Source organism: Colossoma macropomum, unplaced genomic scaffold (genome assembly GCF_904425465.1).
Source record: "Colossoma macropomum unplaced genomic scaffold, Colossoma_macropomum, whole genome shotgun sequence".
NCBI classification, from domain to species: Eukaryota; Metazoa; Chordata; class Actinopteri; order Characiformes; family Serrasalmidae; genus Colossoma; species Colossoma macropomum.
In genome coordinates this window covers 6,718,525-6,733,574 of record NW_023494807.1, presented here as the reverse complement: position 1 = coordinate 6,733,574, position 15,050 = coordinate 6,718,525, and the positions used below count along the sequence as shown (strand labels likewise).

The following is a 15,050-nucleotide window of genomic DNA, read 5'->3' as shown; positions in this document are numbered from 1 at the left end:
CCCAGCATGAACTCATTCATCCTCCAGCCTGGAATAGACTTCGCTGTGTCATTTTCATTACTTAGACATCAGAGACAGCCTGCGTCCGCTGTGGTCCAGTATTACACTCAGAAACGCAGTGTGTCCTGTTCATACAGGAGATGTTTTACACAGTCTGGAGGACTTACTTTAAAAAGGTAGACAAAACTGAATCGTCCTTTTGTCTGGACATGTGAGCATTTAATGAATGCACAGACAATAGTTCTGATTAATAGTACAGAAGACACACACACACACACACACACACACATATGCCCCCCCCCACACACAAAAATGATAGTAAAAACACAAGACCTCTTTGTAAATGTAAAGCATAATTGCATACAGTAAACGAATATGGTTATAATAGTAGTATTATTAATAATAATAATCATAAGAAGAAGAGGAATGTTGTTAGAAGTAGTATTAGCAGTATTATTATTATTATTAGTAGTATTAGTATTAGTATCATTATTTTTTATTCATTTTAAGAATAAATAAAAGAATAAATAAAAAGAGATCATTTTTTAAAGCAAAAACTAGTTCAGTCCAGTAGAAACTCTGTTGGGGACATTAGACTTTCAGTCTGCTTTCCTGACCAGACAAGTTGGGGACAAGTTAATGTTGAACCCTGACTTAACAAAATTTAGCATGTGACATAAGCTCTCATGACATCATAACATTATGGCATTTGTCATAACAATCACTGGTAATGGTCTCATGACAGTGTTACATAACTGAAGAAGATTATGACATGTTCATGGCATAATTATGTCTTGCTATGTTATGTAACAGTACTCAAGTAAAGTGTTACCAACATGTCACCCATCGCTTCAGACTACAAGCACAAGTACAATAGCAGCCCTTTGTCTCATGAGCTGCTATTTTCTGCATGTTTGCTAGGCGTGAAGTTGTGAATGGGAAGCTAGACGTACACTGCTATCTTGTCCTGCCTTAGTGTAGAAGTGGATGAGTTCCAGTGTAAATGTGGTTTGGACACGGTTTCACTCTAAGCCGGGGAGAGAGGAGGAAGCACGGTGGATCACTATAGACCGAGAGAATGGTGTATGTGTATGTATGTGTGCTGGTGTCTTTCACAGCCTTTTTTCCAGACTGTCCTTATATGATCTTAGACAACTGCATTATGTAGCAGTACATGGCAGTTTTCATTATGTGTCAGTATCGTACAGCCCTGTGTTTTTGAGTCTAAAAATTTGAGTATTTTTTTTGGAGCTTTACCAGCAACACCTATAGTATTGTGCAAAAGCCAGAAACCACCTATTATTTATTTAAATTTCTGTACAGTTATTAATTTTTCAGTAGATATATAAAAGTACACACTCATTATTTAGTTTGCCCACTCTTTACCTTTATTACAGCTTCCACTCTTTTCAGGAGACTCACTTTCAGTTCCTCAGTAAAATCTGCAGTGATATTTTTCCAAAGTTCAGTCTTAGAATTTGGTTACAATTTTTGCTTCTCACAATCCAAGTAATCCCAAACACATTCAGTGATGCTGAATTCTGAACTCTGGGGTGATCAGTCCATTGTTCTGAGAACACCAGCAGCTTCTTTTTGATTTATAAATCTTCTTTTTTTTTTTGTCTGTTTTCTTTTTTGAGTCCCATTTTCTCTGTATCTTTAACTCTTCATCTAATGCATTATATCTGTACATTTCAGTGCTTGTGGTGAAGCTCAGGTGCTTAAACCAAATTTAAATGTATTTCACTATAAACTAAATATATAGTTAATTATATAATTATTTACATTTGTAGTCACACATAAATAAGCAAATAATAACATCAGTTTGTGTCAGTATACTTCATGGGTCGGCAACATGCGGCTCTTTTACTGCCCTGTTGCGGCTCCAGAGCAGAATTAGATTTTAGGTAAAAATAAAATAATCCTTCTTTGCAGTAAAATAAAGCTCTGTTGATCGTTTTAACACAGTTTTAACAATAAATGGTCTTAAATGCTGGAGTTACTGAATAACTGCTAATTCACCCTTTAACCCTTAAGATTGGCGCACAGACTGCTGGTCTGTGTGACCCAGTAACCCAGACAACAATCTCACCTGGCTGCGAAAAAAGCGATTATAGCTAAGCTAAAGTTTAAAACAGAGCAAAGCAAGCCTGTTTTCATTCACATTAAATTTATTAGCCTATACTAACACTTTAGCATGTACTGAGACATGTTTACAGCCAAGATGGTAAAATTGACATAAAAGGCTGTGGCTCCCAAGGTGTTGGCTCTTCTTAACATTTGGGTTGCTGAGCCCTGGTCTAGTCAATATGCTGCAGTTTTTGAAGAAAGCTTCCCAATAGCATGCTTTAAGACACTACAGCTAAATTATGGCTTTAGGTAGTGAAACAACATGCCTCAGTGTTGGCCTCAGTGACTTTTGTAAATTATGCCGAATATTTGATCAGCAGCTTTTCCAGTATGTCCAGTTTTCTAAATGACATGCGTGCTTTTGGGGGCAGAATGCATCCTGCGTGCACAGAAGGCCTGCCCTAGCTCTGACTATATCAGACTGCTTGTGTGGTCAACAACACTAGCACTCTCAAGCCTAACCTTTCAACCAGCGACGGAAAACAACGGCTGCTGTTTCCAACGACTCTGACTATGTTATCATAGTAGGGGGGCTAGTTTCCTCCTCCTGTTAATACAGTCCAGGTAGAAGGTGATCCTGACCTCATTCCACACAGCTAGACCCTCAGATTATAAGCTTATGAAAACACCAGTGTTATGAAGGCCGTGTATCCTGTTTCAGATGTCGACACTGAAAAAAAAACCCGCTAGCGCTGGCTAACGCTGCCCACTAACCATCACAGGCAATTGGCTTGGCAGGTCGAGCAGATTGGCTTTATTGAATGGATAAATATTAGAGTTAGATTATCCTAATCTGCCTGGAGGAAACGCGCCAGCGCGTTAGTGTGCGCGAGGACGTTGGATGGAATTGCCGTAGAAAATGGAAGAAACCCACAGAAATGTGGGAAGGAGGGGTAGTGGGATAGAAGGGGGCGGTACAAGAGGTCCAATTCATAAGCCCACCCGCCTCAGGGCCCCAGCGCAGACTGATCCTCAAATCCCCCCTGATGGAGACAAGCAGGCACAGTCTGGGGACCTGCTGTTGGGACAGCAGGCTTTGGATAGGTGTTGGTTTGTGTGTGTGTGTTTGAGAGCATGTGTGGAGGATGTTCAGGAGCAGAATCTGAACTCATTCTGATCCTGAAGTTTAAACTGAAGAGAAAGTTCATCCAGTGGCAACGATACGCTTAGGCATCTTCTCCAATGAAACGGCTATATGGAATTCTGGAATTCTGGGAAACACTGCTGCTGTGTTCAAAGAAATAGTTTGGTGAAAAATCATATCTACAAAATTTCTCCCTGACCCCAAAGAAAACGATCAGCCAATTAATTTTACAAAATATTTACATGAGACAGACAAGCATGCCATATAATGATTTTAAAAAGACCCTTGGCTGTTCAGATATGTCATCATTTGATAGAAAATGTTGACAGATTTTAATGTTTTGGTGGATGTGACTAGTTTAAGAAAAAAAAGAATATTAAAAAAGGTACCATTTCAGATCTCAGTTGTTTTTAGAAATTGTTGGTGTCTTTGGGCTGTAAATACAGCTTTGATGATGGTTCATTCTCTGACTTATTACTGAGAAAAACGTAGATGATTGGAGTAAGGTGGCCATGCAGTCGTATGCAAAAGTTTTGGCGTCCTTGGTCAAATGATGTTTTTCTAACACATCCTCTACAGAGAACACACTCCTGCATATTTTAATGCACAATTACAGTTAATTTGCTCAATTTAACATATAAGAAAAAATGTACATTTATTTTATTAATTTTTCCCAATATGTTAAACCCAAGTCAATACAAATGGTAAACAGTGTCATATTTGAGTGTGTTCTCTGTAGAGGAAGTCTTAACCTCTTTCCTCACTAAGAAAATCAACAAAACATATAATACAATGTATTGCATATACATTTTTCTCTTGCTGGATCTATGCTGATTGCTCAAACTGTGACACTGAGCCAGAGAGGCCTTGAAATGTTTTGCTCAGCGCAGGATACAGTTTTGTCCAAATGTATTGGAACAGCAAGGCCAGTGTGTTTGTTTTTGCTATCCACTGAAGACATTTGGCAATTTAAAATCAATACATGAATATGAGGTCAGACTTTCAGCTTTTATTTCCTGATATTTTCATGTAGTTGTGTTAAACAACTTAGAATATGGCAGCTTTGTTGGCAGACCACCCAGTTTCTACGTAAGCAAAAGCATCAGAACAGACAGTCTTAAAGTAAATGCTCTTTATATTTGGTTGCATACTGAATGACAGGATTGGGGGAGTCCTAACTAATGGGTGGAACTGGAGACGACTAAATTGGGGAAAAATCCCCAAAAAATAAAATAAAAAATAGGCGTAGGTGTGTCTCATAGCTAAAAGCAATGATAGCAGATATCATGAAGCTTGAATTTGTCTGTACTTTTTGTCTGTATCTAGTGCTGCTGTTTGCTAACAATGTGCGTATTCTTTTCCAGCTGCCTGCGAGACCATGCCAGAGCCCATAGCTGAGCAGGAGGAGGAAGACCCCGCCTTGCAACAGGAGGCCACAGCCAAATTCATCAAGAAGAAGCAGCCCTCCAAGAAAGTTAAGAGCAAGACGGGTAAGCCACCATCCCACCATCTAACACGGCCTAACGCTTGGTGAAGTGAACTCAATCCCTTAAAGTCAGCACAGCTGTAGCCTCCAGGTTGGCCGCTTGTGCCTCTGTGGCTCGTTCCCCAGCTCTGGGGTACTGCGTTGCCCTCTGTGCTCAGGCATCCCGTGCTGGTCCATCTGGTTCTACTCTCCTCCCTCCTGGCCTGATTGGGCATAATAGCTGGCGAATTGCAATTTTTCCGGCCATTATCAAACCCGAGATTTTGCCGCGGTGCTCCAAATAGTTTTTTTAATCAAATGAATTAAAGCTGTGTGCTTTGTATCTGCAGAGGTTTAGGAGGGGCGAGGAGTTTGTGCTTTCCTGTGTGTGAACGTGAGAGCGAGAAAGAGGAAGGTATGTTCCTCAGGGATATAGAAGAGGATTATAATGCTCAGAGGAAATGCAGTGTTGTTTTTGTTGTTCTTTCTTCCATGTTATGTATGAGAATAGAGCAGTTCCGTGTGTTTATGTGGCTCCTCATGTAGCATGTGGAGCCACTGCTCAACGGTGATGTATTACAGTAATGTGATTACTTTTCTTGTAACAGTTTAAATTCATTTAATCACATTACAGTTACTGACTTGATAAGAACTGTGTTAATTGCGTTTCTTGTACATTTTTAAAACAACAAAATAAATTACTTACAAAACATTTAAATTGTAAACGATCTCTCTGTATATTATAGGTATATATGTAGGTAATTTGCGTGTGTGGTACCTGCATCAGCTAACTGACATTATACAACAGTTAGTTCCGGCCATGCAAGCTGATTGGTTGAGAAGCGTTCTAACTGTGCTGTTATTTCGCCATAACATCACGGTTTTTCACAAACACTGTATCACTCCACTGAGACGCCATTGCTAAGCAATGACTTTGACAGCTGTAGGAGACGCTCAAGCCATTTGAACATTTTTACTTCTTACTTTGCGCACAAACAGAAAATGGATAAGATTGCATTTGACCTACAGCCGATTTGGTCAGACTCTGATGATGAGACCACACTAAATTCCCAAACTGTCATCACCACTGAGCAGCTTTTCAGTCGGCAGCTGTGACAGAAGAACAGCTAAACAACCTGGAATCAGCCAGAAATGAACCGAATACCATTTGCCAAACTAAATGGGCTGTAAGATGCTTTACAGACTGGCTGGAACAAAACAACATTTAATATTGATCTAGCAAAAATTGACAAAACTGAGCTAAACTTGATATTGCGGCAGTTTTATGGCTCAGTCTGTACTTCAAAAGGCAAGGCTTACGGCAGACTGTGCAGCGAGTGAGCGGAGTTCGTTAATCTGACATAGCAACAAGCTGCTTGTTAAGGAACTATAATTTGGTGGAAGGAATTGCGAACATTAAAACACATTAAATGCCGCGTTCACGGCCCCGTTTATTTATTTATTACTTTATTTATTTAACTGTTGTATAAAAGCAATAGAACACTCGAGGAGTGTGTTATCGCAAATAACATCACAGCTGTGATGATCTATGGCGACCAAATCACAGCCGTGATGTTATTTCGCCATAACACACTCCCTCTCGTGTTCTGTTGCTTAAACAAGAAATTAGAAATTGTTCATTCTGTCCTGTTTTAAGAAGTTACTCTTGCATTTTGAAACCATAGCTATATCCTCGCGTTTGCTGACCACTGCTCCACTTTATTTAATAGAAATTTCACTAAACAGTCTGTGATTGTTTTGCATTTCATTCAAATGACCCTTATCTGTCATCTCTTGCCCAGACTGCTCTCACAGACTGGTAGGGAAGTGGGTTGGGTGGTTTATGATGCCACAACACATAAATAGCTTGTGCATGCCCACTAACCAATGATCATACCCCATCGAATCAACTATTTTGAGCATGCTTCTATGGTGGAAAGCGGCAAGAAAAGTTGCACTGCATCTTCTAAATGTGTTAAAACATCTATGCGCTGTATGCTGTTTTCATAAAATAGTAGATATGTGCTAATTTGCTGTGAATGTGGCTCTCCTGATTGTATGTCTGCTATGTACAGATACACCATATATCTTTTGCCCCATATTTTTTCTACTGTAGAGATGCGCTGTCAATTTTTTGTGAGAATGTTTTAAGCTTGATATCGCTTTCAGTCTTATCTTAGATTTTTTTTGTGCATTTGCCCCCATTAAACCCCAATAACATGTTTGTTTATACTGTTAGTTTATTCATATTCGGCTTCTTCACTTACTTTAGCCAACAAGCTAAAAAATTGAATGGAAAGAATGATGCCTTAAATAAAAATTACAGTTATTATGCTATTAATGGCATTACATTACAACAGTGTAGTAGTGCATTTCAGCAGTAAGGCCACTAACTCTCCCTGCTCTCTGCCACACTGTTGCGGCCCATTATCAAACGATTCACGGCCTGGTACCAGTCCATGGCCTGGTGGTTAGAAACCTCTGCTCTCCTGCCATGTTCAAAAAACAATTTTGGTTCATTCAAAGCATTCTTTACAGTTAAGAACTTCAAGGATTGCTTTAGTTTCAAAGATTGACAAATGTGGTTGCCACGAGTTCTGTAGAGTTTGGAAATGTGGAAAACACAGATGTGTGCGCATATGTGTGTGTGTGTGTGTACACGTTTGAACAGGCTCGATCCACATGCCTTAGTGTAGTTAATCCATCCAGGCGTTGCAGCTAACGAGCAGCACCGTGCTCAGGAGGTAGATGAGGGGGTGACATCGGATCATTAAGACTCTACACGCACATACTCACTCGAGCAGTGCCCCGAACCTCAGCATGTGTGTTCAGCAACCGTCAGCCGCCAAAGGAATCCAATTAAAGCAGCGAAAACAAAATAAAAAGAAAAACAAACATTCAAAACAAGTGCACTTCCTACGGTGAGGCCAATTAGAGGCAATGCCACACAGATCGCAAGCAGTGATGCAATCGCGCGTCCCTTTAATATGAACCAGGGCCCGCTCACAGAGGGATTTGGGCCAAATTTTAAATTTGATTACGCGTTCAGCAGACATGCTGGCTTCATTTTTCTCAAAAGGTAAAAGCAAATTCGCAAGATAAATAAATCCTTCTACCGGGATGGTGCAAAATCAAACATGGCTCCACTTGGGGCCGAATGGGTCCACTTAACGGAAGATTGGGTTTCAAACTGTCATGTATTGGAATTTATCAGCTGCATATCCAGTATCAGTGGATGAAAGATCTCCGAGGACTATTTAGGAGGACCTGAACAGCAGTGTACTGGGAATGTTCAGTGGTCATCCAGTTCATTCTGCTCTTATAGACTGCATTAAGACCCTTCAGTGGTGACCTTTGGTGGTGATGGTGGGGGGAGGTTTAAAACGTTAGGCCACCCAGCAAAAGTAGTTTCACAATGGGCCGTTTCCCCTGCCATTCACTTAAATGAGTTTTGTATGTGGCTTTGGAGCAAGTATTGAGGTGAACTACCTTGTTGGGCAAAGTATATATAGCTTTATTCATTTTGTTGGAACCTATTTGCATCTTAACCCCTTTGTGACCAGATTGTTCCCTGTGATTTCATGTACATTGATGTCCTACAAGTGACCTATAAATCTACAAAAGATCTTCGTACTAGTCTATTCTTACATTGAGCTGCTTAAAAAAAATGTTGGGTCAAAACAGCCCAAACTGTGGTCATTTCCATAACCCACTGTTGGGTCAAACTGACCCAGAATCACTGGGTTATAAGAGTTATGGTGCATTTACACTGCTCTGGCATGTTGACGGACATGAACTCATCCTCCCTCTTCAGTTGCCCACATGTGGGTGTTAAGAGGGAGTTCCGTGCAAAGTCAACATCAGTCATTTCATTACCGATTGTTTTCCCGCTTGGCCTTTTATTCTGTAGGTAAGCAGTTGTGTTTAAATACATCAGTTTTTGCTGCTGGTTCTCTGTGTTGCACGGAAACATTTGAAAAGCAGAACCAGTGTTTCATACCCTGAGCTGCAGACATGAATCATGCAAACACCAGCTGCCTCCTGATTGGGTACATGCCTCGCATTGGCTGGGTTCAAAAGTTCAGCTCCACTCAACTTTTTGACGCACCAGACCCATCATGCTCCTTGTGGCTGCATCTGACGGAACTGGCGCTTCCCATTGAAAATGACTGGGATTCGTTGGGCCATGCCAGAGCAGTGTAAATGCAGCGTAAATATATAAAATTATAGTTCCTTTGACTAAGCACTGGGTTATTTTTACATCTTTTGTTAGGTCGCAAGGCATTCTTATCTTTCTTAGCGTTACACTTTATTTTCTTAACAAGATCTACTACTTATTAGTAATATGAATCCTGAGCACAGAAGTACTACTTAAATCTTTTTTCATATTGAAGCTTCTTCTCAGCTTGTTACACATATTCTGGCATGCTAAACCTGTAAACAGAGGATGACAAAAATTTGAGAAAATAAAGTAAAATTGCAACAAAATATGACAAACATTTTGCATCCAAAAACAACTACTTATCCAAAGTAATGTACTTGGGATGTGCTTGAGAACTTGTGTACTTTGTGCCACTATTTGAACACTGAACTCAGCATTCAGGTATTTGTTACATTTCATTGCTTGAAGATGGAGAAAATATACAAACCAACAACTGAGTGAAATGGTTAGGCTGGTATTTGCGAATAAGCATGTTATACTTTGCTACTTTGAACCACGATTGCCTGAATGTGAGCATGTTGCCAAGGATGCGTTGTTAAGGACCGAGAAGGCAGAGAGAGGATCTATATCACTAAATAGACTAACTATTCTGGATGATGTCCAGAAAACGAATGTTAGCACATCATCTAAAAAAATGTGTAGAAAATAGCTTGTGTAGAAAACAGCAAGTCATCATCAGCAGCCTACACGATACTTGTTTGCTCTGTTAGCTTATTAGCTCTTCTGAAGAGGCAGCCTCTGTTAGTCATCTAACACAAATACCTAGAGATTTCTCCTGGCTGATTCTGATTGTTCAACATATGTTTTCAGAAATGCATTCTTTATATTTTTGTCCAATACTAGTGCTGCCACCTATACACACACATATGTAATGCTGGATACATATTTTCTAAGCCACTTATCCTCCTAGGTTGCGGTGGGGGTGCTGGAGCCTATCCCAGCGCTCACTGGGTGGAAGGCAGGACCCTGGACAGGTCGCCAGTCCATTATAGGGCAAACACACAGACATACGCATTCACATTTCCAGTTCACTTGACCTGTCTTTGCACCCAGAGGAAACTCATGCAGACACGAGGAGAACATGCAGATATCACACAGAAAGGACCGTGGTTGCCTGGCCAAAAAAAAGGAACCCAGGCCCTTCTTGGTGTGAGGCAACAGCACTACCCACTGCCCACTAAATATAGACAAAAAGTGTTTATAATATAGTTTTTAGGTAAAATATGACCAACAGGCTCACCCCAGTGTTTGGGTAGAAAAACTAATGCAGTTTTTAACCAGGTTTTTAAAAGCCTCCATTGACAATGGTCTTTTGGAGTTTTGTGTGATGCCAAATGTTGAGACCAGGGAATGAAGAATGACTCCTATTTTAGAGACATGGGAACTTTATCTGGTCAGCCATTTCATGTACATACCACACAGCTGTACTCCAAAACGTCTAGTAGTATATAAACTTAACATATCTAACATGCAGCATACTAAAGAGCACACCTAGTGGTTGTCCAACAAAGGTGCTATTTCAGTGATTTAGTGATGATTTGTGTGTTCGTCATTCTTTTATAGTGAGAGTATCCAATATATAGGCCTATATAGGCTTGAGGCCAAATGAAGAAAGAAGTCAGCAGCCAAGGAATCAGTGGAAGCACTTATAGCACACTGCATCTTCCACATAGCTCTGAGCTCTTTATCTAAACTGCTTTTGATTCTCTCGCTTTCTGGATCCCACCTGTGCCAAAAAAACAAAGCCCCCCCTTTACAGAACTAAGGAGAGCCAGAGAACCTCAAACAGCTTGAAACAGGCACCGCCTACATCCAGGAAAAGCAAAAACGGAAACAATTAATCCCTAATTAGTCTTGTTTGTAATGCAGATCTTCAGATGAGACCGGTGTGGTTTTACGGCTCTGTTGGAGAGCCGGGTATCTGTCTCGACTTGCCCTTCAATAGACCCCCGCCCATCACAGAGTGAATGATTAAAAAAGAATTTCACACATTTCCCTCCCCAACACACACTGAGCTCTCTTCAGTGTCGACATAAAGATAATTAGGGAGAAGAAACTACCTAACAGGGTGCAGGACAGGCAGGAAGCATCTCTAATGGAGTTGAAAGGCTTCAAACGGTGGCTTTGGATATGAGCGGTTGCACTCCTTGGGCAGAACACATGAAAGGAAGATGAAACGGAGATGAAAGGGAGAGTGTCTTTTTCTTTCAGTCTCATTCGCACCCCTCCACCCCATCACAGATACATACACACACCAGCCCACCTGCGATTACAGCACCACCAGCACTCAAAAAAGCATTCACTGCTGGTGTTGTGGGATGATGCCCTGAGGACCTACAACTAGCAATGTCCACTTCAGGGCTTTACTGTCCAGCTCAGTGTCGACTTCATCTCATGCTATACTCATCATTAGATACTTTAGCTGGCAAAGAGTTCACATTGAAGAAGCAATTGTGCCAATGATCATGTAATGTGTGCCTTAAGCCTAATCTAGATATATCTGAATATTTCTGAAAACATATTTTACCTATTTTAAAAAATGAAATATTTAATCTTAAATTTGAGAACGTAGCATATGTCATGCATGAAATACGCGGCATGATATATGGGCATGATGAAATGTTGCTAACACAAAAACAATGTCTTTCTGAATTTAATGTAGGGGAATTCCCGTTTTTCAAAGTGTCTGCACAGTTACACTGTTAACATGTAAACAAAGTCATTCAGAGTGGTGATGTTAGTTGTGGTCAGAGTGGTTTGATATGAAAAGCTCTGTTCTTGAGAAACTTGCCATGTCAGAATTGTTCACAGTGATGGTGATAGGAACCAGACGTCTGAAGCATTTACACAAATTGATTATGAAGACGCTGCCTGATGCCTGAGACATTGTTTCACAATCGCTTTTGAGAAGCTTCTGGCCTAAAATATATTTTATAGGGTTACATGCAGGGCATTGTAAGGCAAAAAAGTCCTAAAGACAACTTGTTTTTCAGATTTACTACTATTTTGCTATCATGTACATTACATAAAACAACTCAGAAGACATGTTCACTGGTGGTTTTGGATAATAAATAAAATGGCTGTATCTGTGCTGTACATATGGTGGCTAGTTTCATTCACCACCACTGTAAAGAAATCTGACAACCATTTGACATCAAACCACTTTAAATGATTTTGTTTGCATCATTTATTTTTAAATGACCCAAAAGGGAGGGTTTTATATGTGTGGACTGACAGTGAAATGATAAAGTATTGCTTAATGAAGTAAACATGTAATCAAACCCAGTATTACTGACAACACTGGAATAACCTGGTGATCATTTATGTTACATTTTTAAAAATATCTATATACATGTGGATTGGCCCAAATTATAGTGTGCATTAAAAAAAGGACATACAGCTCTGGTCAGCTTGTTGTTCCACAGCTATCATAGCAAGCTCTGCAGGCCATTCTCACCGCCAACACAGTAATAAAGCAGGTATGTATTTTTCCACTTTTAAAGAACTTTCCGATTCTCAAAAGGGTTGAGAGCCGTTCCTACTGGCAGCCCCTCAAACCTCCGATTAGACTCAATACTTTAGACCTCCATCAGTGCTTTATCCTGACATGCATTTCAGTTGAATGCAGAGTGCTATTCCTGTCGTAATCATGGAAAACAAGAATGTATACAAGTTAAATCGACCATTGTTAGTAAATGTAGCATGGGTAACCACACAGGATAGTACTTTCAGCTAACGTTAGCTAGCCATATGTGATGGATGTCTGTGCATTCTGATTGCAGATGATTGCAGATGATTTCAGTAATCCACAATTTCTTGATAGTGTAATTTGCAGAGGTGTTCAAGTCAGGTCTTGAATATTTAGAAGAGAATTTTAGTTTAGTGTTGTTATTCTACAAATAAACCCATAAACATGTCAGGTTCAACATGGCTTCAGATAACAAGCCTTTTATTATAGAAAAAAATATCAGTCAGAAGGACAGAATTAAAGAGCTAATTGCAGTAAATGTCATCAAATGGTTGGTTAGACTATAGTTTTTGTAGCAGATGCTAACTTGCTAGCACAGTAGCTAATCCTGAAAAAATGTAGGACCTTTCAAAGCAAGATTATGTAACAATTTTACAGCTTCAAAATAATTTTTGTGGTACACTGACTTATAATAGGGAGAATAGCGTCTTTGTCACTCCTGGCCCTGAACGTCTGCGATAGCGCTATGTAACTTTGGAGGAGTGAGCATGAGAGCTCTCGCAAGAACTGCGTAACACTGTATGGCGCCACGTCACTCACCAACAGCTATGGTTCCTCAGAGCAAGATACCAGACAAGGGTAAATCTCGGACTGACTTTTACTCTTTGGCAAGAGCTAAAAGAGATAAGAGGGTGCAAGACAGTGTCACAGCTAACAAGAAAACAGTGGAAATTTGACAGCAGAGTTCATCCCTTCAACGTTATTTCGCAAATACTGCGACGTAGTCTGTAACCTTATCTGTGTCGTCCCTGTCTCAGGGGGTTTTGTCGTTTTTCCCGATGCCAAAAGTCATTCTACCTCAGTCCCATTTCAGGCTCGCATGCAAAGAAATAGTCATCTCACACCAAAAAGTGTGGTCAGTCTTTGTCACTCTCATGCCAAATAAGTCTTGAAAGTTTACAACCTCCTGTAATAAATCCTGTAATATTACTCTACCTCGTAAGTCAACATGATGCTTTCCATTCTGACGTTGTCTTGTGCCGAATTCCGGCTCCCGAGTGCAGTCAACACTCGTCACATGCAAGCAAGTCATACAGGCATATGGACGCAACAGATTACACTAGCCACTGCACTCTAAAAATGAAATACATGCAATCGCACGTATAATCGCAAAGAGCAAAAACATCAATTCTCACATAATGCTGCTTTAAACCAATGTGATCTGTAATGTATGAAAACTTCAGTTTTTGTAGATGACAACTTCAGCTAAATTAGCTTTTGCAGTTGCTAGGATACGTGCTAGCGAAACATTTGAAGTTGTTTGGCCTCTTTCCTCAAACACCGCATTTACTGCTTGTAGCGCTTTGCTTTGTCCATCAAGTTTAAAGGTTTTTCTGTCATGAGTGACTCGTTAATTGAACCTGATGCTGCTGCGAGCAAAGGTTTAAAAACAAAAGCTTCTGTTCATTTTCTGCATTAAGGTTCGTGGTCAGTTTCTTTGGATGAAGTTGGTCCCTTCCATTTTTAACTGTGCCCTACAGTCTTGTAAGTGGGTGCTTGTGTGAATGTATGTATGACACAGACAAAGTTGGGGTGGGTGGAAGAGAAGTCTATGAGAAAAAGAACTGGAAATGAGGGTGAGATTTTAGTTATTAGATAGACTTGTATGCTATGCTTGTCCTTCAGAGCATTTTGCCACGCAAGGTCTGGACCTCGAGTGGAACGATGCACGATTTCAGCACTAGAACACTTCAGTCGAAGCTTGTGTGGCTATCACCAATATCACCAATGTCATCTGCTCCGGTTGTTAATCGTCTGCAGCGTTCTCCAGGGAGTGATAGGATAGTGAAAGAGAGCTTACATCAAAACAGATGCTAGACGGAGAGGCTAACGCCAGGAGGGGAAGTGTCTACCCGAGGCTAGTGTTTTATGGCCTTGCTGTCCTAGCTGGGGGGAGTTCGAGTTAGCAGGTACATGGAGCTCCTCACAGGGAGAGGCCGCAGCCAAACACTTTCAACCTGGGCCAATTGCTTTGGGCTCGGAGGCTCGTATTTTACGCACATGTCTGCTAAGACACTTAATGGTTGGCTAGGGGATGAGCAGGAGTGTCTCATCTTTAGGAATCAGACACTCAAGCTGGTTAGAAGTGAAGAGACTCACTGATCAAACTTCTACTGCTGAAGGTTTCCAAGTGCAAATACGCCACATGCTACTATGGCTGTGATGAAATTAACCCAAAGAATTGGCCACACGTGTGTACCAGCGTCTTTACTAGAAGTGCCAGTCAAAATGGCATAAAATTATTCAGGAAGAAAGCAGAAAACATGTATTTAATAGAAAAGCCTCAACAACCAAGTAGATCAAAATTTGTAGTATCTTGTGTGTCTCTATTTTTATTACAGCTTCCGTCCTGTTCAGGAGACTCGCTTTCAGTCTTTTGAAGAAATCTGTAGGGATATTT

General features: G+C 40.5%; 1 protein-coding gene across 1 annotated transcript in view; it reads left to right on the top strand.

Moving 5' to 3' along the window:
• The window catches only part of bbs9 (Bardet-Biedl syndrome 9), a 230,088-nt gene that overhangs the window by 141,899 nt on the left and 73,139 nt on the right, over positions 1 to 15,050 (top strand). The window contains exon 22 of the mRNA XM_036556544.1: positions 4,579 to 4,704. Coding sequence (XP_036412437.1) covers positions 4,579 to 4,704 — 126 coding nt within the window. The remainder of the gene's footprint in view (positions 1 to 4,578; positions 4,705 to 15,050) is intronic.